Here is a 26182-nt window from a genome sequence, read left to right on the forward strand (position 1 = left end):
GATTCTGGGTGATTCTCAGTTCTGAGGTAATTTCAGTTAAAATTTCAGCTTGTCTAATCAAGGTAGATTTTTAAAATTAGTGGAGTTCAGTTGCTCCTGGTATGGTAAATTTAATGTTCCTCATATTCTTTTCTGTTCTTTCTCTCATTTCTATCATAACTCCCTTGTATATTCCCAAAAAGCTGCTTCCTTTCACTTTTATCTTTTTTTTGTTTTAAATTAAAAAGAATTTTTTTTTTTGAGACAGGGTCTCACTCTGTCACCCAGGCTGGGATGCAGTGGTGCAATCACAATTCACTGCAGCCTCAATCTCCTGGGCTTAGATGATCCTCTCATCTCAGCCTCCCAGGTAGCTGGGACTACAGACATACACCACCACACCCAGCTAATTTTTTGTATTTTTCAGTATAGATGAGGTTTCGCCATGTTTCCTGGGCTGGTCTCAAACTCCTGGACTCAAGCGATGTACCCACCTTGGCCTCCCAAAGTGGATTATAGGAATGGAGCCACTATGCCCGACCTTTACCTCTTTTATTTTTATTTGATTTTTTTTCTTTTGTGCTGAGTCTAGGGCAAGAATAAATTGTAAACTAGTATGAAATACATCTAATACATTCAAATTAAAGTATATAATCTCTGAACAGTGTAATTTTTTTAAAGTGGTGTTTTTTGTTTAAAAGTAGACTTACTTGCAAAGTTGTATTTTGTGGTTTTTAGATCTTAGTATCCTAAAATTTGATATCCTAAAATTTAAGTTTTAAGTTTCCCTTAACCATCTCTACATAAATAATTGAATAACTGAAATCTTTCGAGTAATGATACACTTTACTTCTATTTGCCATTTTTTGACAAATTCTTAGCGTTAAAATAGGCCCATATATACTGTTTCCTATACATTTGTATGCTAAGTGGTATACTGATTATACTCTATGTTTTACATTTTAGTTTATTACAAATTGGCTTATTGTGTGCTGATATCTCTGTTTTGTGATTCTATACACCATAGGCCTATCTGAAGATTTTCATGCTAAAGATTCTAAACCTTCCTCTGACCCCCCTTGTATCATTGAGAAACTGTGTTCCTTACATGATGGCCTAGTTTTGGAAGCAAAGGGGATAAAGGAACATTTCTGGAAACCCTATATTAGGAAACTTTATGAAAAAAAGGTTTGTAAGTAGCAAAGAAATAACGTGAAAATGTTTTCTGGAGAAAAACTTGATTTAACATGACGACTTAAGGATCTCTTGTTTCATCATAGCTCCTTAAGGGAAAAGAAGAAAATCTCACTGGGTTTCTAGAACCTGGGAACTTTGGAGAGAGTTTGTGAGTACTTCTGTATAAAATGTTTTAATATTTTAAATTGTATACTTAGGAAACTTCAGAAGTTAGTGTTTTTATTGTTTGTACTCTGAAAACTGAGAATATGTTTTGTGAGAGAATACAGGGAAGCAAAAATTCTGTCACCTAAATATAAGCACACTTTTTAAATGTGTTCAAAATTGTATGGCTGTTTTTGAAGTTTCTTTAAGCTTCTGGATTATAAATTTTGAAATAAATTCTTTTGGAACTATATGGGTGAAAATTGATGATGGGTAAGTGTGGAAGTCTTCAGAGGTGCCTAGAGCAGCTAGACAGATAGTTAAGCTTTTCACCGGAAGCTGCACCTACCAGCAGCTGAAACACTGTCAGCAAAATACTTGTACTGTGTGATGGATGAGCTTGGGGATAGCAGGATTACATGTGATACTATCCAGTTTTTGTTTTGTTTTGTTTTTTGAGATGGAGTCTCGCTGTGTCGCCCAGGCTGGAATGCAGTGGCATGATCTCGGCTCACTGCAACCTCTGCCTCCCGGGTTCAAGCGATTCTTCTGCCTCAGCCTCCTGAATAGCTGTGAATACAGGCACGTGCCACCATGCCCAGCTAATTTTTGTATTTTTAGTAGAGACAGGGTTTCACCATATTGGCCAGGCTGGTCTCAAACTCCTGACATCGTGATCCACCTGCCTCAGCCTCCCAAAGTGCTGGGATTACAGACGGGAGCTACTGCACCCAGCTATACTATCCAGTTCTTATAACTACAAGTTACCCTACCAAAGTTTAACTTTCAAAAAATTATTAGAACTTTTAGTAAATAAAAAAATGAAATAATTAATTGAAATGGCAGTTCTGTGAGAGAGTACATTTTGTCTGTATTTGTTTTTCCTATAGTAAAGCCATCAATAAGGCCTATGAGGAGTATGTTTTATCTGTTGGGAATTTAGATGAGCGGATATTTCTTGGAGAGGATGCTGAGGAGGAAATTGGGACTCTCTCAAGGTGTCTGAACGCTGGTTCAGGAACAGAGACTGCTGAAAGGGTGCAGATGAAAAACATCTTACAGCAGCATTTTGACAAGGTGAGTTTAGCCATGCCAGAAGAGTAGAAATACAGGAGCAGGTAAGCCAGGGGTTCTTTTTTATTTTGGTAATTTCATGTTTGTGTTTTACTTGCCTACATTATGAAGGAGAAAATTCTCATCATACTTCTGTTAATTGAAAAAGGTATCTCTATGATATTTGCTTTGTTAATATCAACTTTCATTCATTTTAGTGAGGTCTGAGAAAAATTAATATAAATTTAAACAAATGTGTCATGCTGATAATTGTTGGTTTTAAAAAGATGGGCCAGTAATATATGGTCTTATATGTAGTGAACATAGTGTAGGCATTTAGAAAGTGATAATTGACCTGACTGGGGCCTTCATTTAAGAGACTGGAGAAAATGAGCATCTACAGTCTTTAAGAAAATTCTTTTAAACTGAATTTCAGGACCACGTGGTATTATTTCAAACAGACACTTAGAGTGATGCAGGCCAAGAGTTTCCCTTCTGCTATGTGGTGGAACAGAAAACACCAAACTTCTGGCAAGTGCCACCAGGGAAACACTGGGTAATCCAAGGGCCAGTTCACCTGGAAGTGAGCTGCTTCAGAGTTGAGACTGGTCTGCTTATTCATTCAACAGATATTCCTAAAGCATTTTATATGTCAGGTTGTGTCCTGGACACTGGAGATAAAGCAGTGAACAAAATAACCACGAGAACCCTGTTCTAAAGAAGCTTATATTCCAGTGTGGGGAGATGGACAGGAGATAAACAAGTAAATATATAGTATGTTGGGTGATGATAGATGAAGAAAATAGAGTAGTAATACAAAATATTGAGGGGAGGGGAGAATGGGATGGGTGGGCTGTGGTAGGTAAGGTGGTTGGGAACGGTGTCACACACCAGAAGTAAGTGAGGAAGCAAGCCATATGAATAGCTGGGTAAATGTATTTGAAGCTGAGAGCATAACAAATGCAAAGCCGTGAGGTTGGAACAGGATTAGCTTTTTGGAGGAACAGTGAGAATGCTAGTGTGGTAGGAATAGAGCGAGGGAAAAAGTGGTAAGAAGTGACGGGAGGCCAGGTGTGATGGCTCATGCTTGTAATCCTAGCACATTGGGAGACTGAGGCAGAAGATTGCTTGAGCCCAGGAGTTCAAGACTAGTCTGGGCAACAAAGTGAGACCCCATCTCTACATAAAATATTAATACAAAAAATAAGCTGGCCATGGTTGTGTCCACCTGTGGGCCCAGCTACTTGCGAGGCTGAGTCAGGAGGATTCGTTGAGCCCAGGAGTTCCAGGCTGCAGTGAGCCGTGATTGCGTCACTGCACTCCAGCCTGGGTGACAGAGCAAGAGCCTGTCTTTAAAAAAAAAGGAAAAAAGAAGAAGAAAAAGAAATGCAGGGAAGAGGGAACAAGAGAGCCAGACAGACCGTGTAGGCTTTGGAAGCCATCGTAAGGACTTTTGCTTCTGCTCTGATTGAGGTGAAAGCCATTAAGAGGGTTATTAAGAGGAGTGACTGATTTACATTTTTAAAGGTCTTCTGGGAAAGTGGGATTAGAGGCAAGGGTGGAAGTAGGGAGTTAAGAAGCTATTGGAATGATTCTGGCAATAGTTTGTGGTGGCTTGCTTCAGAGAATGGTTTGTAGCTGGGCCATATTTTGGAGATGGCACCCACAGGATTTACCGAGGGTTTGTATCTAGGGTATGAGAAAAAGAGAACAGTGATGTCTCCAGTTGGGTGAATGATATAAAAGCTAAAATCCTGACAAGTGCCTGTAATGTTGTAAGTTATCTGGCCCTGGCTCTCTCTGAATTCATCTACTTTCCTCCCTCCTCACCCACTTATGCCACATTAACCTCCTTTTTTGTTCTTCAGATATGCCAAGCATGCCTGCAACACAAAGCCTTTGCCTTTGCAATTCCCTCTGCCTAAACCATATTGCTTCAAGAGATTCATGTGGCTTCCTTCTCACTTCATTCTGGTCTCTGATAACCCAACTGCTATGTCAATAATAACCACAACATCCTCCCCAACCCTCAGGACTTCCTTTCTCCCTGACTCTGCTTGCTAGTGTTTCTCTTCATATTTATCACTGTCTGACAGTAAGTAGGGAGGTAGGTAGAAAGAATTATTACCTGTCTCCTTGCATTAGAATATAAGCTTCACCAAGGCTGTGACCAGTGTTGTATGCAGCGCTTGGCACATAGTAGACATTCGGGGAACATTTACTACTGAAATTTATTAAGAAGGAAGAGCAAGTCTGGGGGAAGGGGAATCAAGAGTTAGGGTTATTAGCATGTTAAGTTAGAGATGTCTTTTAAGCATCCTAGTAGAGAAGTTGAATAGACAGTTGAGGTATACAAGACCGGAGTTCACAGTTCACAGTAGAGGTTAGGGGTTGTGTATATATGTCCTGGGGTCATCAGGGTACAGATAGCTTTTTTTTTTTTTTTTTTTTTTTTTTGAGATGGAGTCTCGCTCTGTCACCCAGGCTGGAGTGCAGTGGTGCAATCTCGGCTCACTGTGACCTCTGCCACCTGGGTTCAAGCGATTCTCCTGCCTCAGCCTCCTGAGTAGCTGGGATTACAGGTGCCTGCCACCATGCCCAGCTAATTTTTTGTATTTTTAGTAGAAACGGCATTTCACCATCTTGGCTAGTCTGGTCTTGAACTCCTGACCTCATGATCTTCCTGCCTCGGCTTCCTGAAGTGCTGGGATTATAGGCGTGAGCCACCATGCCCAGCCGTAGATGGCTTTTAAAGCTATAAAATGAGGAGGGATTACTTAGAGGTATGAATTGAGAGAGAATACAAGAGGACTAAGGACAAAGCTCAGGGTCACTCCAAATTTTGTAAGTCTTCATTTGGAGATGGAACATCCTAATATTTTTAAGATACCGACTTAATATTTGCACCCAAGTTAAAGATTCCTCTTGATCAGAATGAACAGGAAGCTTTAAGCTAAGCACAGTGCTACCAAGAAGCACCATGTTGACCTTGAGGACTCTGGCAGGAAGCTGTTTGTGGTTGTCACACCTAGTTTCCTCTGTGAAACTACTGCTGCCTGTGGGTGATGTGGTTATATGCTGCTGGCTGCTGTTGATTCTCCTGTTTGTGTACAAGGTGTTTTTCCCTCCCAGTGCCTCCCAATGTAGGCATCGGTTCATGCACAGTGAAGTAGTTGGCTGTAAGAAACCTTGTAAGGCAGGGAGCAGCCTTTTGAATGCAATAATCTACCCAAATCATTTTATTGACTTAATTATAGAATGAATTTCTTTGAAACAAAGTGAAAGTCTTAGTTGTATTACACTTTAAGACATAGAGAAAACATGTAGGTTTGTTTCTGTATACAGTAAATTTCTGTGCTTTTCTGTATCTTATGAAACTTGAATAGTTGGCTCTGTTGCCAGGTGAAAGTTTTGCTAGGTTTTTTAAAAAATTAGAATAAGTACATTTAATACACAGGGAAATTTGGTTTATCTTGAATATTAAAAGACATAGTTAAGCTATCTTAATCTTTCAGAGTTTATTTGAAAAATCAGAAAGATGTTTTACTGGCTCCTTTGACACCAAGTCACATCTTCTCCATATTTATTGTCAAGAATGTTGACTTTAACTTATTTCTCTGAAGACCTGTCTACCTTAGGGGGAAAACCTGTGATAGATTCTGGTAACCAAAGGTAGAGGAGGGGCAGGAAGACCAATGAAGGCTGTTCTGCATCAAGTTGCCTTTTTAGGGAATGTTCAATTTATTATCTGTCTCTGAAGCAAATTTGAATATTTGGATGGTGGGTGTATTAATTCATTTTAACGCTGCTGATAAAGACATACCCAAAACTGGGAACAAAAAGAGGTTTAATTGGACTTACAGTTCCACATGACTGGGGAGTCCTCAGAATCATGGTGTGAGGCGAAAGGCACTTCTTACGTGGCGGTGGCAAGAGAAAAATGAGGAAGAAGCAAAAGTGGAAACCCCTGATAAGGCCGTCAGATCTCGCAAGACATATTCACTATCACAAGAATAGAACGGGAAAGACTGGCCTCCATAATTCAATTACCTCCCACTGGGTGCCTCACACAGCACATGGGAATTCTGGGAAATACAATTCAAGTTGAGGCTTCGATGCAGACATAGCCAAACCATATCAGTAGGCTTTTGTTAAATCATGGATTTTTTTGGAACCAAATTTAATCACAATTTTCTTTTATCTTTGAGTGTCTGCAAAAATAGCAGTAGACGGGAATTGTGAAATTCTGTTTCTCAGAGCTGAGAATAATAGTCTTAATTTTTTCAGGTGAGCAGAATGCTTATCTTTGCCTCCGAGCATAAGTTTTACAAGAGGGAATGTAGGGAGCTGTACCTTATTTTAGAGTTTTAACTTTTAAGAGACAAACTTTTAGTTAGCTAAAATACAAATTATTCTTTCACACCTTCGTCTTCACATGGATATTGGCGGCTCTTAATGCTGTTATGTTTAAATTCCAAGAATGGTGACATTTGAGTCACTAAAATTTATTGATATTGTAAAGATAAAGTCTTACTGGCTTGAAGTCCCATTTGTGAAGTGAATTAAAGTCTTTCTGGCCTAAAATAATGTTCTTTTAAAAATTTTTATTAATTCTATGTAATTTTTTTTTCTTTAGTCCAAAGCACTTAGAATCTCCACACCACTAACTGGTGTTAGGTACATTAAGGAGAATAGCCCTTGTGTGACTCCAGTTTCTACAGCTACGCATAGCTTGAGTCGTCTTCACACCATGCTGACAGGCCTCAGGAATGCACCAAGTGAGAAACTGGAACAGATTCTCAGGTTAGTTTGAGCCCTGTCTGCTTTCTAAGATTTGGTTATTGACCATTTTCCAGTTTCCTATTCTTTCATTATTAATGCCTTAATTCACCCATGAATAATTTTTTATCAATTGTATACTCAGTCCTGTTGTGAGTCTATAGAGGACCTAGCAATAAGATGTATAAGTGGAAGATCTTCTTTCCTTAGATTTCTTTAATATAATACAAGACACAGTAACTAATAACATCAGACAGTGTAGAGTAAAGCACAAAAGTGTCTTATTGCGAACTGTTCTTTCAAGATTTCAGGGAGTGGTGAGGTGGGGGCGGGGGGGAAGCTCAGTGATGATGGGAATTGTCAAAGGACTTTATGAAGAGGGTTGAACCTGAGGTAAGTTCTGAAGGGTGACTCAGATTTGAAAAGGTTAATAGAGTTCCACATGTTCATAAAGCAGGACAAAAACCACTGTAACTTTTGTAAGCTCTATAAAACATCCTTATCCTGGAAAGGAAGTTCACTGCATTTAGTTCCTTTGATCTCCCTGAGACTGGTAGGAATATCATTGAGTTTTAATTAAAAGCCCAGTAGGCTGAATCTCATCATCTTATGCATAACCTTTGGCAAGTTGATTTGAAAAGTTACCTCCAAGGTCTCTCTCAGTCCTAAAACCTTATGATATGATAACGTAGAACCAAAAGGACCCCATTTTATTTCTGATGGTGGTATATCAAGAAGACCCTATATGTACACATAAGTAATTTCCCACTCATAACCAGGCTTCTTAAATGCCAACTACTTTTCCTTTACATTTTAGTGAAGTCTGCTTTATTCATAAACTTGATTGTGATTTATACTCAACAAGTTATATCTCTGTGGCCTCTTCCTGAGTCATGTTTTTCAGATGCACCTTGTTTGCCTTGAATTTAGAAGCATTTCGTAAATACATTTCAGAAGCCATCTTAATCTCTGTATCTTCCAGATCGCTTTACAGTTTCTAACTAGGCATAACAGCATTTTAAATCTTAGGTACCATTAGTGGGGTTAAATAAATATTACCAGTAAATACTAGGTAAAATAAAGGGTGCTATTTTTGTTGAAAGGTATGTGTGTGTGTGTTCCCAGAAAAATTCTGCTTGTATATGTATTCAGTAGTTATCTCTAGCAGGACTGTAATTGATTTTTATTCTCTTTATAATTTTTTAAACTTGCTTCATTTTCACAAAGAATATGTATATAATTATATATATATTTGTGATCAAGATAAAAACAGTGGTTACAAAAAGCTTACATGGTGATAATTTGTATAATGCTTCTGCATTGAACATATATTGCTTTCTAATAATAAAAAGACTGAAGTAAACCTCATTGGCGGGAAAAAAATGTAGAATGCCAGGAACAGTTTATGTGAGTCTGTAGTATGGGTTTTACACCCCTTCATTCTATTTTCTTCCAGGTGTTCTTAATGGGAGTTTTACTGTCCTCTAGGGAAATAGTTAAGGGCAAGTTTGGGATCATCAGTGACTGGGGATGTGTAGGACAGGTGGGGGACAGTCATAGATATCGAATGGGCCCAGGCCAAGGTTGCTAAACTTCCTGCACTGAAAGGTGTAGCCCCGGCCGGGTGAAGTGGCTCATTCCTGTAATCCTAACGCTTTGGGAGCCTGAGGCGAGTGGATCACTTGAGGCCAGGAGTTCGAGACCAGCCTGGCCAACATGGTGAAACCCCATCTCTACTGAAAATACAAAAATTAGCTGGGCGTGGTGGCAGGTGCCTGCAGTTCCAGCTACTCGGAGGCTGAGGCAGGAGAATCGCTTGAATCTGGGAGGTGGAGGTTGCAGTGAGCCAAGATTGCATCACTGCATTCCATCCTGGGTGAAAGAGCGAGACTCTGTCTCAAAAAAATATATATATATAAAATAAAAGGTGTAGCTCCCACAAGAAAAAATTTTTTTTTTTTCATTCAAACTGGTAATACCACCACCTTTGAAAAGGAAGTATGGGATCTCTTGGATTAATTTGGGAAGTGTATAGTTTCTGTTCAGAGTGTTTTATATTTACATGTTAGTGAAATTATAGAAACATTTTATCCCCTTGTGACTTGACAAGACCTTTAAATTATGTTATTTCTCATTACCTTTTTTAGGACATGTTCCAGAGATCCAACCCAGGCTATTGCTAACAGATTGAAAGAAATGTTTGAAATATATTCTCAGCATTTCCAGCCAGACGAGGATTTCAGTAATTGTGCTAAAGGTAAGGTTTAATATTGTTATTCTGCTTTTATGTTTGAAGTTTAACTAAATGGAGTCATTTCTTACTAACTAAGAAAGATGAGGAAAAGATTTATGACTTTAAACTGAAGGCTAGGATATGGCTGTCCAATTTTTCTGGTCAACCAACTGATTTCTGAGCCCTTCTCAGTAAGATAGAAATTTTAGAGTGGTATCTTTATTATATTGGACTTCTGATGCTTTTTTATCTGCAAATCTTTAGGTTTTTTTTGTAAACTGGAAATTAAATAGAAGTGTAGTGATTCTTCAACATATTGAGAATAAGGACAGGAGATATCACTGTTATGGGCCCAAACCTGGCCTAGGAATTGTTTGCTGTCAGGAATTGGAACTAAGTAGGTGTGGACTAGTAAGCCAATTACATACCTCTTAGCATTGGTCTGTTTTGTTCAAACATAGAGGAAAAAAAAGGGTGTTAGTCTTAAATGATATTACAGTTCCTTATGTGCAAATTTCATTTAATAATTTTAGAAAAATTGTGACTGTTACCATGAAGAAAATTAAGGTATCTTAGGGATAATTAAAACACCAATCATAAGAAGTGTGCATATCTAAAGTATTGGGTTGGTTTTGAATTTTATTTTGTGAGTAAAGGAGGAGGAATGGGCCTTTATTTTCTTTGTGTGCCATTTTTGTGGGGTTTTTTTTTTTTTATTATTTCTACAGAAATTGCCAGCAAACATTTTCGTTTTGCGGAGATGCTTTACTATAAAGTATTAGAATCTGTTATTGAGCAGGAACAAAAAAGACTAGGAGACATGGATTTATCTGTGAGTAAAATAACCAATGTATTGATCAGCGCAATGAAACATAATTTCCTTCCTGCCCTATTCTGTGGGTTGTTTTTTTTACTTTATATATAGTCTCCTTTCATAGACAAAAGTTTTTAATTTTGATGAAATCCAATATAGTTTTTCACTAGTTGCCTGTGCTTTTGTTTTATGTATGTATGTATGTATGTATTTACCTATTTGAGATGGAGTCTCGCGCTGTCACCAAGGCTGGAGTGTAGTGGCACGATCTCGGCTCAATGCAACCTCCGCCTCCTGGGTTCAAGCAATTCTCCTGCCTCAGTCTCCCAAATAGCTGGGATTATAGGCATGCGCCACCATGCCCAGCTCATTTTTGTATTTTTTGTAGAGATGGGGTTTTGTCATGTTGGCCAGGCTGGTCTTGAACTCCAGATGTCAGGTGGTCCGCATGCCTTGGCCTCCCAAAGTGCTAGGATTACAGGCGTGAGCCACCGCGCCTGGCCTGTTGCCTGTGCCTTTGGTGCTTCAGTAGCTTTTAATTAAAAAATAATAATTATTGACAATGTTGGAAAATTATAAGCAAAAAGAACAAAATAAAAATCATCTATGATTAATGTCATCCTATGATAAACATATTCACTTTTGGTACATGGTCATCTAGCCAGTCACCTGCCTGCCTGCCTTTCTGTTTTTTTGGGTTTGTTGTTGAGACAGAGTCTCACTCTCTTGCCCAGGCTAGAGTGCAGTGGTGCAATCTCGGCTCACTGCAACCTCTGCCTCCCAGATTCAAGTGATTCTTGAACAGTGTTGCCTGGGCTGGTCTCAAACTCTGGACCTCAGGTGATCTGCCTGCTTCGGCCTTCCAAAGTGCTGGAATTACAGGTATGAGCCACCTGCCTGGCCCCTTTCAATATTTTTTTTTCCTTTTTTTTTTTTTTTTTTGAGCCAGAGTTTCGCTCTTGTTGCTCAGGCTGGAGTGCAGTGGTGCAACGTCGGCTCACTGCAACCTCTACCTCCTGGGTTCAATTGCTTCTCCTGCCTCAGCCTCTGAGTAGCTGGGACTACAGGTGTGTGCCACCACACCTGGCTAATTTTCTATTTTTAGTAGAGATGGGGTTTCACCATGTTGGTCAGGCTGGTCTCAAACTCCTGACGTCAGGTGATCTGCCCACCTTGGCCTCCCAAAGTGCTGGGATTACAGGCGTGAGCCACTGCGCCCGGTCCCCCTTTCAGTTTTTTATAGCACTTACTGTAAATACTGTTTTGAAACATCTTTCCCTGTCATTGTTCTTCTAAGCATCAGTGTGTGTGTGTATTTTGGTTAGAGATGTAATCTCTTTTAAGATACATTTTATAATAGGTAAGGTTTTAAAATTCTCATACATTCCTTTTATATATTTCCTCTACTAAAAAATGGGCTTTATTTATATAATTAAGAAAGGTTTTGTAAGAAAATAAGGACACACTTTGCACTCACTCAGAAAATGAGACTTTCTTTGGTATTTTCACTTAAGTTCACTGGGTATGAAATGACTTTTTAGACTAAGTAAATGTTTCTAATGCTAATAACTTTATTTTATAGGGTATTCTGGAACAAGATGCATTCCACAGATCTCTCTTGGCCTGCTGCCTTGAGGTCGTCACTTTTTCTTATAAGCCTCCTGGGAATTTTCCATTTATTACTGAAATATTTGATGTGCCTCTTTATCATTTTTATAAGGTATTTTTAAAAATATGATACTAATGGGGATATTGTAGATGAGACCAACTTCCTGTTGTTAGTCATTTAGTTCAAGTTAACATCTAAGAACATTTATTCTGTTTTTATTTACATAGTTAATCTCTATTTGTGGAGTAGAAAAGAAATAGAATCTTAAGACCTATGTAAATTCTTTTAATATTGTTTGAAAGATCTATTTTGGGTAAAAGCTTTGATTCCTCTCTATCTAATAAAAGTTTTTAGAATACTGTGATTTTTATGAGCTGAGAAGGCTTAAAAAAAGTAGCACACATGTCACTAGCTAATCTTGTATAGCAGCCTTTTTTTATTTTATGAAAATTAAATACCATTGAAAATGTCAGAAAAAAAATTAAAAGTTCTCTTTCATGTGTTACAGAGAGGCATAGAGTTAAAGCATTGATTTGGTAGCTATTTCTTTTTTTTTTTTTTTGAGATGGAGTCTTGCTCTGTCGCCCAGGCTGGAGTGCAGTGGCGCCATCTCAGCTCACGGCAAGCTCCACCTTCCGGGTTCACGCCATTCTCCTGCCTCAGCCTGCCGAGTAGCTGGGACTACAGGCGGCCACCACCACACCCGGCTAATTTTTTGTATTTTTAGTAGAGACGGGGTTTCACCGTGTTAGCCAGGATGGTCTCGATCTCCTGACCTCGTGATCTGCCCACCTCGGCCTCCCAGAGTGCTGGGATTACAGGCTGGTAGCTATTTCTTGATACTGACTTAGCATATGAGTTTATCTTAACTCTCATAAGATAGTCAAAACTAATTTTTATAGTGGCATAGATTAAATGTTTAGAGATTTTTATATGAAATTTTAAGAGTAATGTTTTTCAACCTCAATGTACAAAACATGCATTTTCATTAAAAAATTTTGAAATACATCACAATGTAAACCATTTTATATAATTCATAGTTTGAACTATAATTATTTACAAAGACAGTAAAAGGAAGAGCGGCTGTTTCAAAATAATACTTCAACTTGTAATTTTGACTAATTTCTTGTCTAAATATTTAAAAATATTTAATAATTATTCAGTGAACCAAGACATTTTTTATTTCAGGTGATAGAAGTATTCATTAGAGCAGAAGATGGCCTTTGTAGAGAGGTGGTAAAACACCTTAATCAGATTGAAGAACAGATCTTAGATCATTTGGCATGGAAACCAGAGTCTCCACTCTGGGAAAAAATTAGAGACAATGAAAACAGAGTTCCTACATGTGAAGAGGTTTGTGAAAATAACATCTTTTTATGAGAAAAATACATCAATATCTAATCTATTAATAATCCTTTTGGGGATGGGAGGGTGGCAATTAGGTTTAATATGTTATAATTACACCTTGTTATGAGAAAAATCTTGGACTGTAATGTCCCTCTCTACCCACAAATTGGGAAGGTGCCAAGAGACCAAAGAATGACTCAGACAAGTCCAGCTTGGCAAGTAGATAACGTTTATTAAGACTTACATATGGAGGAGGCAGAGGTGGTGGGGAAAAATAAAAGACTTATATACAGGGTACTCCTAGGTAGCAGCAGGACAGCTCTAGAGATCCTCGCTACCTCCCATCGCTAAGCTGCTTTTAAGCTAATTTTCTGGCTCTTTGCCTACTATGTGTGTGCACGATGGGACTGTTTTCCTTGGTAGTTTCTCAGATCTTCTCTGGGATGTTGGGGTTCTCAGGGACACCTGTTCCATGGCTGGGCACCATGGCCTTGGCTCACTGCCTAGCCTTCAGGGTTTAGGCAGCAGACATACACCCTTAAGTAAGGTAGGTGACCTGTCACACTTCACCCCATGTCAAAGAGGAAACTAGTCAGATAATTTGTGGTTGTCCTAAGATTTTGGTGACAGAGTAAAAATTCAGTGTTCTTTCTTGATTTCCTTACCAAGTTTCTTTCCCATAGAGCAGTGGTCCAACCTTTTTGGCACCAAGGACCAGTTTCATGGAAGACAATTTTTCCATGGACAGGGTTGGGGGTTGGGGAGATTTTGGGATGATTCAACTGCCTTACATTTATTGCACACTTTATTTCTATTATTATTACATGGTAATATATAATGAAATAATTATACAACTCACCAAAATGTAGAGTCAGTGGGAGCCCTGAGCTTGTTTTCCTGCAACTAGATGGTCCCATCTGGGGGCGGTGGGAGACAGTGACAGATCAGCAGGCATTAGATTCTCATAAGGAGCAACCTAGATCCCTTATGTGTGCAGTTCACAATAGGGTTCACACTCCTGTGAGAATCTAATGCCACCACTAATCTGACAGGAGGCCAGCACAGGCGGCAATGTGAGCGATGGGGAGCAGCTGTAAATACAGATGAAGCTTTGCTCGCGTGCTCACTTGCCTGCTGCTCACCTCCTGCTATGTTGCCCAGTTCCTAACAGGGTCCATGGCCCAGGGGTTGGGGACTCCTGCTTTAGAGTGGTTGATATTCAAACTCTCCAAACCAGTAATGAAGTTTGACTCATATTTAGTATCCAATTATAAGGTTTTGAATTTTTTGACTGCCAAAGTTTTTTTTTTTTTAACTTTATTATTAAAATGGGAAAGACAGCTGATTTTATTTAGATGGAATAATTGTTAAGATACTTTTTCTGCCTTAGATTACTATTGTATTTCTAATTAAAGTGCTTTTTTGGATACTGGCATTCTGTGTAACCAATTCTTCATAGGTCATGCCACCTCAGAACCTGGAAAGGGCAGATGAAATTTGCATTGCTGGCTCCCCTTTGACTCCCAGAAGGGTGACTGAAGTTCGTGCTGATACTGGAGGACTTGGAAGGAGTAAGTTTAAAATACTAGGAGAATATTTTGGGGCTTACTATCTGGAAATTTAAATTTCATCTAACCCTACAAGTGAAGTTAATAGGGTGTACATAGAAGAAAATATTCCATGCATTTTTGTGCCACATGGATCACTTAAAAGAAGGGCCTTTAAAGACTAAGAACACAGGAAAATGCATGATATAACAGGTATCTTTTAAAAAGGATAGACTGCTTTATTTATTTATTTATTTATTTATTTATTTATTTATTTATTTGAGACAGAGTCTTGCTCTGTCACTCAAGCTGGAGTGCAGTGGCCCAATCTCAGCTCACTGCAACCTCTGCCTGCTGGGTTCAAGCGATTCTCATGCCTCAGCCTCCTGAGTAGCTGAGACTACAGGCATGCACCACCACGCCTAGCTAATTTTTGTATTTTTAGTAGAGAAGGGGTTTTGCCATATTGGCCAGGCTGGCCTTGAACTCCTGACCTCAAGTGATCCGCCTACCTCGTTCTCCCAAAGTGCTGGAATTACAGGCATGAGGCACCGTGCCCGGCTGACTGCTGTATATTTAATATGATCCCTATTTTTAAAGTGTATGTTTATTTATGAGCATACAAAATAGTGGAAATGGAAAAACCAAACTGTTAAGATCATTGTTGGGTGATAGAATTCCTGGTGATTTCTGTAAAATTTTTAAGGCAAATACGTATTACTTTTAAAATCAGAAATAGAAAAGCCTTCTTAAAGATAGAGCTGCATGATCCAGTTAGGTATAGACAAGACAGTGAGTTAAGACAACTGAGTATGTTCCACTTTGTTGAGCTGTGCTACCCTAGTTAATGTGACATTAGTGCTGGCCCAAGAAATACAGAAAAGGGCAGTTTTGCTATCCATCTGGTTTATATTTTTTAGGCAGCTGCTTAGAAGATCTGCAAGGTGAAAGGTTTTAGTTTACATATGTGAGATAGAACTACTTTTTTAAAGAGCAATTCAGTAAATCCAGAGAGTTCTAAATCCTTGGATCCAATTAAAAGAACATTCTTATTTCTAGATCAGTTTTATAATGTAATTGATAAGAACTGGCTATAGAAGGAATACCAGTTTTAAAGTCAGGAATCACTCTAGGCTGGGCATGGTGGCTCATGCCTGTAATCCCAGCACTGTGGGAGACCTAGTGGGGAGGATCACTTGAGCCCCGGAGTTCAAGACCATCCTGGGCAACATAGCAAGATACCATCTCTACCCCCACCCCCCCAAAAAAAATCACTCTAAGTGTATACTTAATTAACATGGATGATCCTTATGAAAAGTCCTCATTTTTGAAAGATCTACAGCTGGTCTTTCTTAGTCTATTTCTGTAGAATTTTCTCTTCCCTAATCTACAGATTAGGAAGACTTGACTTTAAACTTCATTTTCTTTGTACTTATCACTTCTCAGTTTTCCTGAGATCTCTTGATATTTTGTAAGAAAAAATGATCATAATCTATTCTTTCTGATTCTGCGGCTTTGTACCAAATACAAATCTAGTAAGTTTATTTACTTTTGTATCATCTGGAAATAGAAATGTTAAGCCACAGTTTGTTAGGATTTACTCCTATCAGTACTTCTTACAAACTTCCTATGTATATTTTAAATTTTAAAAACACTCTGATGCACAGCTCTTAGAAGTGGACACAGAAGAAGGAAGAAATGCTTCTCAAAAATTCAGACATTGGTGTGAATACTTAAAAATAGACTAAGCCATGATGGGTTGTGTACAACTGAATCATACACTTAAAAATGGTTGAATGGTAAATTTTATATTATATATATATAAAACCACAATTTAAAAAAACTAGCCTGTAATACCAGCATTTTGGGAGGCCAAGGCGGGTGGATCACCTGAGGTCAGGAGTTCGAGACCAGCCTGGCCAACATGGTGAGACCTCATCTCTACTAAAAATACAAAAATTAGCCATGCCTTGTGGCATATGCCTCTAATCCCAGTTACTTGGGAGGCTGAGGCACAAGAATCACTTAAATCCAGGAGGCAGAAGTTGTAGTGAGCCGAGATCAGGCTACTGCACTCCAGCCTGGGTGATAGAGTAAGACTCTGTCTCAAAAAATAAAAAAAATAGTAACAATTTGCCCCAAACCATTGAATTGTATAATTTAAGTAGATGAAATTTATGGTATATAAACTGTTTTAAAAAATAAATTATGCTTAACTGAATCCAAATCATGCATGTCCACCTTGCTTAAGAACATTATTGAGTTTTAATAATTTTTTATATGTGGAAAAAGAGATCAAAATTGATAAAGCTGGTGGCGGAATGCTCCTAGATGACATACTACCAATCATGTCCCCTTATCAAGTAGTGGCTCTGTAGTAAAATCACATCTTACATGAGTGGTAGGTAGAAAATGGATATGATAGAAAATATTATAGAAAAATATAATATAGAAAAATAGGGTAATTCCTTAAATTGCCCCTAAATCATGAAGGTTCTTTAGTAGTGGAAGACAGAGTCAGGTCTGATTTGGGAAAGGGGGAGTGGAGAAAGGAACACTGCAAGACAAAAAATTCCGTTTTAAAATTTTGCTCTCAGTAGTGTTCACTGAACACGAATGAAAATTCACTAATGAATATAGGTAAGATATGACTTCTGTAATTCTTGTTTGCTTTTTGAATTATGAAGTATTTCAAACACTGTAGTTATTTTTTAACATAACAGCTTGGACGGAAGTCAGATCTGAGTCTCCTTGAGTTAAATGCTTTGTTTGATTTGTTTTGACCCTAGGCATAACATCTCCAACCACATTATACGATAGGTACAGCTCCCCACCAGCCAGCACTACCAGAAGGCGGCTATTTGTTGAGAATGATAGCCCCTCTGATGGAGGGACACCTGGGCGCATGCCCCCACAGCCCCTAGTCAATGCTGTCCCTGTGCAGAATGTATCTGGGGAGACTGTTTCTGTCACACCAGTTCCTGGACAGACTTTGGTCACCATGGCAACCGCCACTGTCACAGCCAACAATGGGCAAACGGTAACCATTCCTGTGCAAGGTAAGGAAGGCAGAGTTGGATATTGCGTTCCTTCTCTGTGGCATGTATTGAAAAGTTACCCGAGGTTTGGCTAGAGTGATATAGGGGACAGAGGAGTGATGGGGAGAGAGGGTTTGGGAGAGCAGAAATTGTAAACCTCTGCCCGGAGAACCTCTTATTATCAACATTTTCTTCATGCTTTTTTTCTCTGTCACTAGGTATTGCCAATGAAAATGGAGGGATAACATTCTTCCCTGTCCAAGTCAATGTTGGGGGGCAGGCACAAGCTGTGACAGGCTCCATCCAGCCCCTCAGTGCTCAGGCCCTGGCTGGAAGTCTGAGCTCTCAACAGGTGACAGGAACAACTTTGCAAGTCCCTGGTCAAGTGGCCATTCAACAGATTTCCCCAGGTGGCCAACAGCAGAAGCAAGGCCAGTCTGTAACCAGCAGTAGTAATAGACCCAGGAAGACCAGCTCTTTATCGCTTTTCTTTAGAAAGGTAATTTTTCACATACCCTTATCAGAGCATGAGCTTGGGAAATACAAGTGTTAAACAAAGTTTGAAATGTTTTTATCTCCTAGGTATACCATTTAGCAGCTGTCCGCCTTCGGGATCTCTGTGCCAAACTAGATATTTCAGATGAACTGAGGAAAAAAATCTGGACCTGCTTTGAATTCTCCATAATTCAGTGTCCTGAACTTATGATGGACAGACATCTGGACCAGTTATTAATGTGTGCCATTTATGTGATGGCAAAGGTGAGTACCATTTGGAATTGTAAAGGCAAAGATAGGTCTTCATTACTGAGAACATTTTTTAACCACTGTCTTGAGATACAGTTTACATGCTCTATAATTCATCTATTTAAAATGCACAACTAAATGGGTCTTAGTATATTCACAGATATGTGCAATACTCACCACAATTTTAGAACATAATATTCCATTGTATAGTTCTATGAGAGTATTTTTATCCATTTATTAGCTAATCTATATTTTAGTTGTTTCTACTTTTGGCATATATGCATAATACTTCTATTAGCATTTGTGCTTGGGTTTTTGTATAGACATATATTTTCATTTCTCTAAGGTATATACCTAGGAATGGGCTGCTGGGTCATACATTAACTGTGTTTTAACTATTTAGGGAATTGCCAGATTGTTTTCCAAAGTACTGTACCATTTTACACTTACACAGCAGTATAATAAAGATTTTAGTTTCTCCACTATCTCATTAACACTTACTATCTTACTTTGTTTAGATAACTTATTGAGGAGAAATTCACATAACATAAAATTAATTGGGTTTTTCTTTTTTTTTTTTTTTTTGAGATACTGTTTCATTCTTGTCACCCAGGCTGGAGTGCAGTGGTGCATCTCAGCTCACTGCAACCTCTGCCTCCCAGGTTCAAACGATTCTCCTGTCGTAGCCTCCCGAGTAGCTGGGATTACAGCCATGTGCCACCATGCCTGGCTAATTTTTGCATTTTTAGTAGAGATGGGGTTTGACCATGTTGGCCAGGCAGGTCTCAAACTCCTGACCTCAGGTGATCTGCCCACCTCGGCCTCCCAAAGTGCTGGGATTACAGGCATGAGCCACTGGGCCCAGCCAAATTAACTATTTTAAATTGAACAATTTAGGAGCATTTAGCACATTTACAGTACTAAGTGTAATAAATGGTTGTATACTCACCACCTCTGTCTAGTTCCAGAACATTTCCGTACCTGCAAAGTAAAACTCCTTTCCTATTAAATAGTTTCTCCCCATTCTACCTCCCACAGCACCTGGCAACCAGCAGTTGGCATTCTGGCTGTATGGATTTATCTGTTCTTAATCGTTTGTAGAAATGGTACAATATGTGACCTCTTGTGTATGGCTCCTTTTACTTAGGATAATATTTTCCAGGTTTACCCATGTTGCAGCATGTATCAGTACTTCATTCCTTTTTATGACTGAATGATATTCCATTGTATGGATAGGCACAATTTTTTTCTCCACTCATACACTGATGGATATTTGGGCTGTTTCCAACTGTTGGCTATAGTGAATAGCACTGTTGTGAACAGGTATATCATGTACCTGTTTGAGTGCCCATTTTCAGTCCTTTTGAGTTTATTCCTAGGAGTGGAACTGCAGGGTCATATGGTGATACTATGTTTAACTTTTTTGAAGAACCACCGTACCGTTTTCCACAGAAGCTGCACCATTTGACATTGCTACCAGTAATGCACAAGAGTTCCAGTTTCTCCACATCCTTGCCAACTTATTATTTTTATTATAGCCATCTTAGCGGGTATTGGGTGATATATCATTGTGGTTTTGATTTTCATTTGCCTGATAACTAAGGATGTCAAGCATCTTTTCATGTGCTTACTGGCCATTTGCATATCTTATTTGGAGAAATATCTTTAAATCCTTTGCCCATTTTAAAATTATGTTATTATTGAGTTGTTGGAGTTCTTTATTTTGGATACAACTACCTTCTCAGATGTATGATTTGCAAATATTTTCTCCCATTCGGTGTATCTTTTCACTTACTCGATAGTGTCATTTGAAGCATAAAAGTTTTTAATTTTGATGAAGTCCAGTTACCTGTTTTTTGGTTTGTTACTTGCACTTTGGGTGTCCTAAGAATCCATTGCCAAACCCAAGGTCTTTTGATTTTTATAGTTTTATCTCATAGTTAGGTCTTTGATCAATTTTGAGTAATTTTTATGTATGGTATGAGGTAGCAGTCCATTTCCATTCTGATTATGTGGTTGTGCAGTTGTCTCAGCACCATTGTTGAAAAGAAGATTTTTTTCCTCACTGAATGGCCTTGGTACCCTCCTTGAAAATCAATTGACCGTTGACAACATTTGGGTTTATTTCTGAACTCTAAATTCTATTCCACTGGACTATATGCCTATCCTTATGCAATACCATATTCTCTAGATTAGAGAGTTGCTTTCTTATAAGTTTTGAAATTGGGAAATATGAGTGCTCCTACTTTTTTTTTCTTTTCAAGATTATTTTCGAAGTCCCTTGAAAAATGAATTTTAGAATCAAATTATCAGTTTCACAAAGGAATAAGCTAGGATTCTGATAGGGTTGCACTGAATCTGTAGATCCATTTGGGGAGTATTGCCATCTTAACAATTTTATATCTTCTGATCCATGAACATAGGATGTTTTTCCATTTATTTAGATCTTCTTTTTTCAACAATGCTTTGTACTTTTCAGAGTATGTTTGCAATTCTTTTGTTAAATTTATTCCTATTCTTGTTGATGCTATTCCAAGTGTAGTTGTTTCATTGTTAACGTGTTCATTGCAAGTGTATAGAAAAACATTTTTGTATATTGATCTAGTATCCAGCAACCTTGCAGAAGTTATTAGTTCTAATAGTTTTCTAGTAGATTCCTTAGGATTACTATGTAGGAAATCATGTAATCTGCTTATAATTTTACTTCTTGTCCAAACTGGATGCCTTTTATTTCTTTTTCTTTCCTAATTATCTTGCTAGAATTTCCAGTATAGTTGAACAGAACTGTCGAAAGCAGAAATCCTTGTCTTGATCTTAGGTGGAAAGCATCTAGTTTTTCACTATTAAAGTATGATAGTAGTTATGGTTTTTTTCATAGATGCCCTTTATCAGGTTGAGGAAGTTCCCTTCTTTTCTTAGTTCATTGAGTGTTTTTTTATCATGAAAGGGCATTAGATTTTGTCAAATGCTTGTGTGTCCATTGAGATGATCGTGTGCTTATTTTTTAAATTCTATTAATATAGTATATTACACTGATTAATCTTCCTATGTTAAACCAGCCTTGCATTTCTGGTGTAAATCCCTCTCAGTCATGGTGTATAATTCTTATTTTTTTCTTTTTTTGAGACAGTGTCTTGCTCTGTTACCCAGGCTAGAGTGCAGTGGTGAGATCATAGCTCACTACAAGCAGTCCTCCCACCTTCATCTCCTGAGTAGCTGGGACTACAGGTACATGCTGCCATGCCTGGCTAATTTTTTAAATTTTTTGTAGACAGGGTCTACCTTGTTGCACAGGCTGGTCTCGAACTCCTAAGCTCAAGCAGTCCTCATGCCTCAGCCTCCCAATGTGTTGGGATTATAGGCGTGAGCCACTGCACCCGGCTGCTGTAATTCTTTTATTTATTTATTTATTTATTTATTTATTTATTTTGAGATGGAATTTTGCTCTTGTTGCCCAGGCTGGAGTGCAGTGGCGTGATCTTGGCTCGCTGCAACCTCCGCCTCCCAGGTTCAAGCAATTCTCCTGCCTCAGCCTCCCAAGTAGCTGGGATTACAGGCATGTGCCACCACCCCTGGCTAATTTTGTATTTTCAGTAGGGACGGGGTTTCTCCATATTGGTCAGGCTGGTCTCAAACTCCCAACCTCAGGTGATCCACCTGCCTCGGCCTTCCAAAGTGCTGGGATTATAGGCGTGAGCCACGGTGCCCAGCCTATAATTCTTTTTATATGTTGCTAGGTTTGGTTTGCCAACAGTGTGTTGAGGAATTTGTTTTCAGTTAAAAAAATTATTTATTTTTTCAAGTTTCCACATGCAGCAGTGATTGCTAAGGAATTTTGTCCTTATGCATAAGAGGCATTGGTCTGTAGTTTTCTTGTTGTGGCTTTGTCTGGTTTTATTATCAGGGTAATAATGGTCTCATAGAATTGAGTAGGAAGTGTTCTCTTCTATATTTAGGTATTATGTTTTTTCCTTTGCCTTTTTTTTTTTTTTAAATTTACAGCTGCCTGAAAGACCCATGGATATGAGCTTCTTGGTATTAATGTTTTAAAGTTTGGTAGAATTCAGCAGCAAAGCTGTTGAGACCAGAGATTTTCGTTGTGGGAAGTTTATTGGTGAATAATTCCGTCTCTTATTTGTTATAGGTCTATTCAGATCATCTGTTTCTTCTAGAATCAGTTGTGGTAGTGTATGTCTTTCTAAGAATTTGTCTGTTTCCTCTGGGCTAAATTGTTGGCAAATAATTATAATATTTCCTTCTGTTCGTTTTTATTCTTTAAGGTCAGTATAGTAATGTCCTTTTCCTTTTATGATTGTAGTTTTCGTTTTGTTTTGTTTTTTGAGACAGTCTCACTCTGTTGTCCAGGCTGGAATACAGGGGCATGATCTTGGCTTACTGAAACCTTAGCCTCCTGGTTTCCAGCGATTCTTGTGCCTCAGCCTCCTGAGTAGCTGGGACTACAGGCCTGTGCCACCTCGCCCAGCTAGTTTTTGTATTTTTAGTAGAGATGGAATTTCCCCATGTTGCCCAGGCTGGTCTCAAACTCTTGGCCTCAAGCGATCCATCCACCTTGGCCTCCCAAAGTGCTGGGATTACAGGCATGAGCCACCGTGCCCTGCTTTTTGTAGTAGTTTGAGACTCCTCCCTTTTGTTCTTGGTCTAGCTAAAGGTTTGTCAATTTTCTTGATCTTTTTCTTTTAAAAACCAGCTTTTTGGTTTCATTTATCTATTTTTGTGTTCTTTATTCATTAGTATATAATCTATTTCCTTCTTTCTGCTTACTTGAGGCTTACTTTTTGCCCTTTTCTGTTGTTTTAAGATGGTTTAAGATGGATGTTTAGGTAATTCATTTACTATTTCTCTTAATATCTTTTTTCCCCAAATCCTTTACGTAGATATCAGTATCTTTTAAAAGATACCTTTCTAATATTTCAATATCTTTTTTTTTTTTTTTTTTTTTTTTTTGAGACAGCATCTTGCTCTGTCGCCTAGGCTGGCGTGTAGTGCTCACGGCAGCCTTCCTCCAGGGCTTAAGTGATCCTCTTCCCTAAGCTTCCTGAGTAGCTGGGACCACAGCCGTGCACCACCATGCCCTGCTAATTTTTTGTAGATACGAGATATTGCTATGTTACCCAGGCTGGTCTCAAACTCCTGAGCTCAAGCAATCCTCCCTCCTCGGCCTCCCAAAGTGCTGGGATTACAGGTGTGAGTCACCGCCCTTGGCCCTTCTTCATTTTCAATGTAAGCATTAACAACTCTAAATTTTCCTCCGTGCACTGCTTTAGCTGCATGAGTGTTGGTATGGTGTGTCTTCATTTCAAAAGTATTTTCTGATTTCTTTTTTTGACTTCTGTTTGACTCACTGGTTATGTAGCAATATGTTGTTAACTTCGTAAGTTTCCCAAATTTGTTACTGATTTCTACTTTCATTGTGATTGAAAACACACTTCATTTTATTCCAGTTCTTTTAAATATATTAAGAATTGTTTTATAGCCTAGCATATATGCTCTATCCTAGAGAATTTCAAAGTACATTTGAGAACAGTGTGTATTCTGTGGAGGTTGGGGAGAGTGTTCTGTAGATGTCTGTTAGGTCTAATTGTTTTATATTGTTAGTAAAGTGTTCTGTTTCCTTGTTGATCTGCCTAGATCTTCTCTCCATTATTGAAAGTGAGGTACTGAAATCTGTAAATATTATTGCTGAATTGTCTACTTTTCCCTTCACTTCTGTCACTTTTCGCTTCAAGTATTTTTTGTGCTCAGTTATTAGGTATGTGTATAACTGTTATAGATTCCTGATGGCTTGACCCTTTTATCATTATGGAATGTCCCTTTTTAATAACTTTTTTTGTCCTAAAGTCTGATTTATAGTGTGAGATATATAGTCACCCAGCTTTCTTATGGTTGCTGTCTGTATACCTCTTTCCATCCTTTCATTTTCGAATGTATTTGTATTTTTTAAATCTATAATGTCTCCTGTAGATAAAATACATTTGGATTTCTTTTGCCTTTTGACTATGTATGTAACTGGATTTACATCTGCCATTTTACTTTTTGTTTTCATGTCTTTCCCTTTGCCTTTTCAGCTTTGCTTTTGCATTAGGTCAATATTTTCTAAAGTAGCATTTTAATGTCAGTACTTTTGTTTCATTTTGTGTGTGTGTGTGTGTGTGTGTGTATGTGTGTGTGTGTGTGTGTGTGTGTGTAGTGGTTGCCCTAGGGCTTACCATATATCTCTTATCAAAAATCAGCTTCAGATTATACTGACTTAATTCCAGTGAGATATAGGAGTGTTAACTGTTTCGTTACACATATTACATCCATAAATGTACAACTCCACCAGTACATTGTTATAATTATTGATACAATTTTATGACTTCTAAAGTAGCAGAAAGGAAAGAAGTGTAAGTATGTATTTAAAACTTTTGCTCTAGTAACCTTATTAATAATTTCTGGTTTCCTTTCTTTCTTTTTTAAGACTGAGTCTCGCTCTGTCGCCCAGGCTAGAGAGCAGCGGTGCAATCTCAACTCACTGTAACCTCTGCCTCCCGGGCTCAAATGATCCTTCTGCCTCAGCCTCCCATGTAGCTGGGCCTACAGGGTGCAGGCATGTGCCACCATGCCCGGCTGATTTTTGTATTTTTTGTAGAGATGGGGTTTTGCCATGTTGCCCAGGCTGGTGTCGAACTCCTGGCCTCAAGCAGTTCACTTGCCTCAGCCTCCCAAAATGTTGGGATTACAGGAGTAGCCACTACACCCAGCCTATTTCTATTTCTCTTATTCATTCCTGTGTATGTGAGTTGCCATCTGGAGTAATTTCCTTTGCTCAATATGGCTTTGCTCCTGCCTACCTCCTTTGTACTGTTGTAGGCAAATATGTTACATTTTTGTATGTTACGAGTACATTATATATATATATTATTTTATACAATTGATTTTTTAGTCAGTTAAGAAAGGAGAAGAAATGTGCAGTTATACTGTATTTACGATTACATAATTATCTTTACCAGTGCTCTTGGCTTTCTTCATGTGTAGTGTTGTCCAGGGGCATTTGCTTTTGGCTTCTAGAATTTTGTGTAGTATTTCTTGTAAGGGGTTTGCTAGCACCCAATTCTGTTTTTGTTTATCTGAGAGTATATTTATTTCACCTTCATTTCTGAAAGATAACTTGCAAAAATTTTGAATATTGACATTTCACAGATAAAAATCTTGAGTAACTTTTTAATACTGGATTCTTAGTTTAATATTTTTTCTTTCATCACTTTGAATGTTATCCCACTGCCTCCTGGCCTCTGTAGTTTCTGATTAGAAGTCAAATTTTATTTTATTGGGGTTTCCCTGTAACTGAAAAGTTGTTTTTCTCTTGATGCTTTCAATATTTTCTTTCTTTGGCTTTGAACATTTTTACTGTGATATATGTGGGTACGGATGAGTTTATCCTACCTGGAAGTCACTGAATGTCCTGGATATGTAATCTAATAAATTTGGGAAGTTTTCAGTATTTCTTTGAACATTTTTTTCTGCTTCTTTCTCTCCTCTCCTGATTCTCCCATTACACGTATGTTGATTTCCTTAATGGTGTGCCACATTTCTCTGAGGCTGTTTTTCTTCATTCTTTCTCTGTTCCTCAGATCACACAATCTCTTTCTTCATGTTTGCTAATCCTTTTTTTTTTTTTTTTTTTGCTAGTTCAAATCT

The 26182-nt window shown here is 38.3% G+C and overlaps 1 protein-coding gene across 4 annotated transcripts in view; it reads left to right on the forward strand.

Moving 5' to 3' along the window:
• Positions 1 to 26182, forward strand: part of RBL2 (RB transcriptional corepressor like 2) — a 62156-nt gene that overhangs the window by 17995 nt on the left and 17979 nt on the right. For 3 of the 4 annotated variants that reach the window (XM_016929834.4, XM_009430797.4, XM_016929835.4), the window contains exons 6-17: positions 1007 to 1167; positions 1260 to 1324; positions 2211 to 2397; positions 7010 to 7176; positions 9300 to 9409; positions 10114 to 10217; positions 11782 to 11919; positions 12997 to 13161; positions 14615 to 14726; positions 17492 to 17761; positions 17959 to 18239; positions 18323 to 18499. In XM_016929834.4, the coding sequence (XP_016785323.2) occupies positions 1007 to 1167; positions 1260 to 1324; positions 2211 to 2397; positions 7010 to 7176; positions 9300 to 9409; positions 10114 to 10217; positions 11782 to 11919; positions 12997 to 13161; positions 14615 to 14726; positions 17492 to 17761; positions 17959 to 18239; positions 18323 to 18499 (1937 nt within the window). Of the gene's footprint in view, positions 1 to 1006; positions 1168 to 1259; positions 1325 to 2210; positions 2398 to 7009; positions 7177 to 9299; positions 9410 to 10113; positions 10218 to 11781; positions 11920 to 12996; positions 13162 to 14614; positions 14727 to 17491; positions 17762 to 17958; positions 18240 to 18322; positions 18500 to 23456; positions 23585 to 26182 lie in introns of those variants that run through there. The other variant, XM_016929836.4, reaches the window with a different exon arrangement.

Source organism: Pan troglodytes, chromosome 18 (genome assembly GCF_028858775.2).
Source record: "Pan troglodytes isolate AG18354 chromosome 18, NHGRI_mPanTro3-v2.0_pri, whole genome shotgun sequence".
Classification (NCBI taxonomy): Eukaryota; Metazoa; Chordata; class Mammalia; order Primates; family Hominidae; genus Pan; species Pan troglodytes.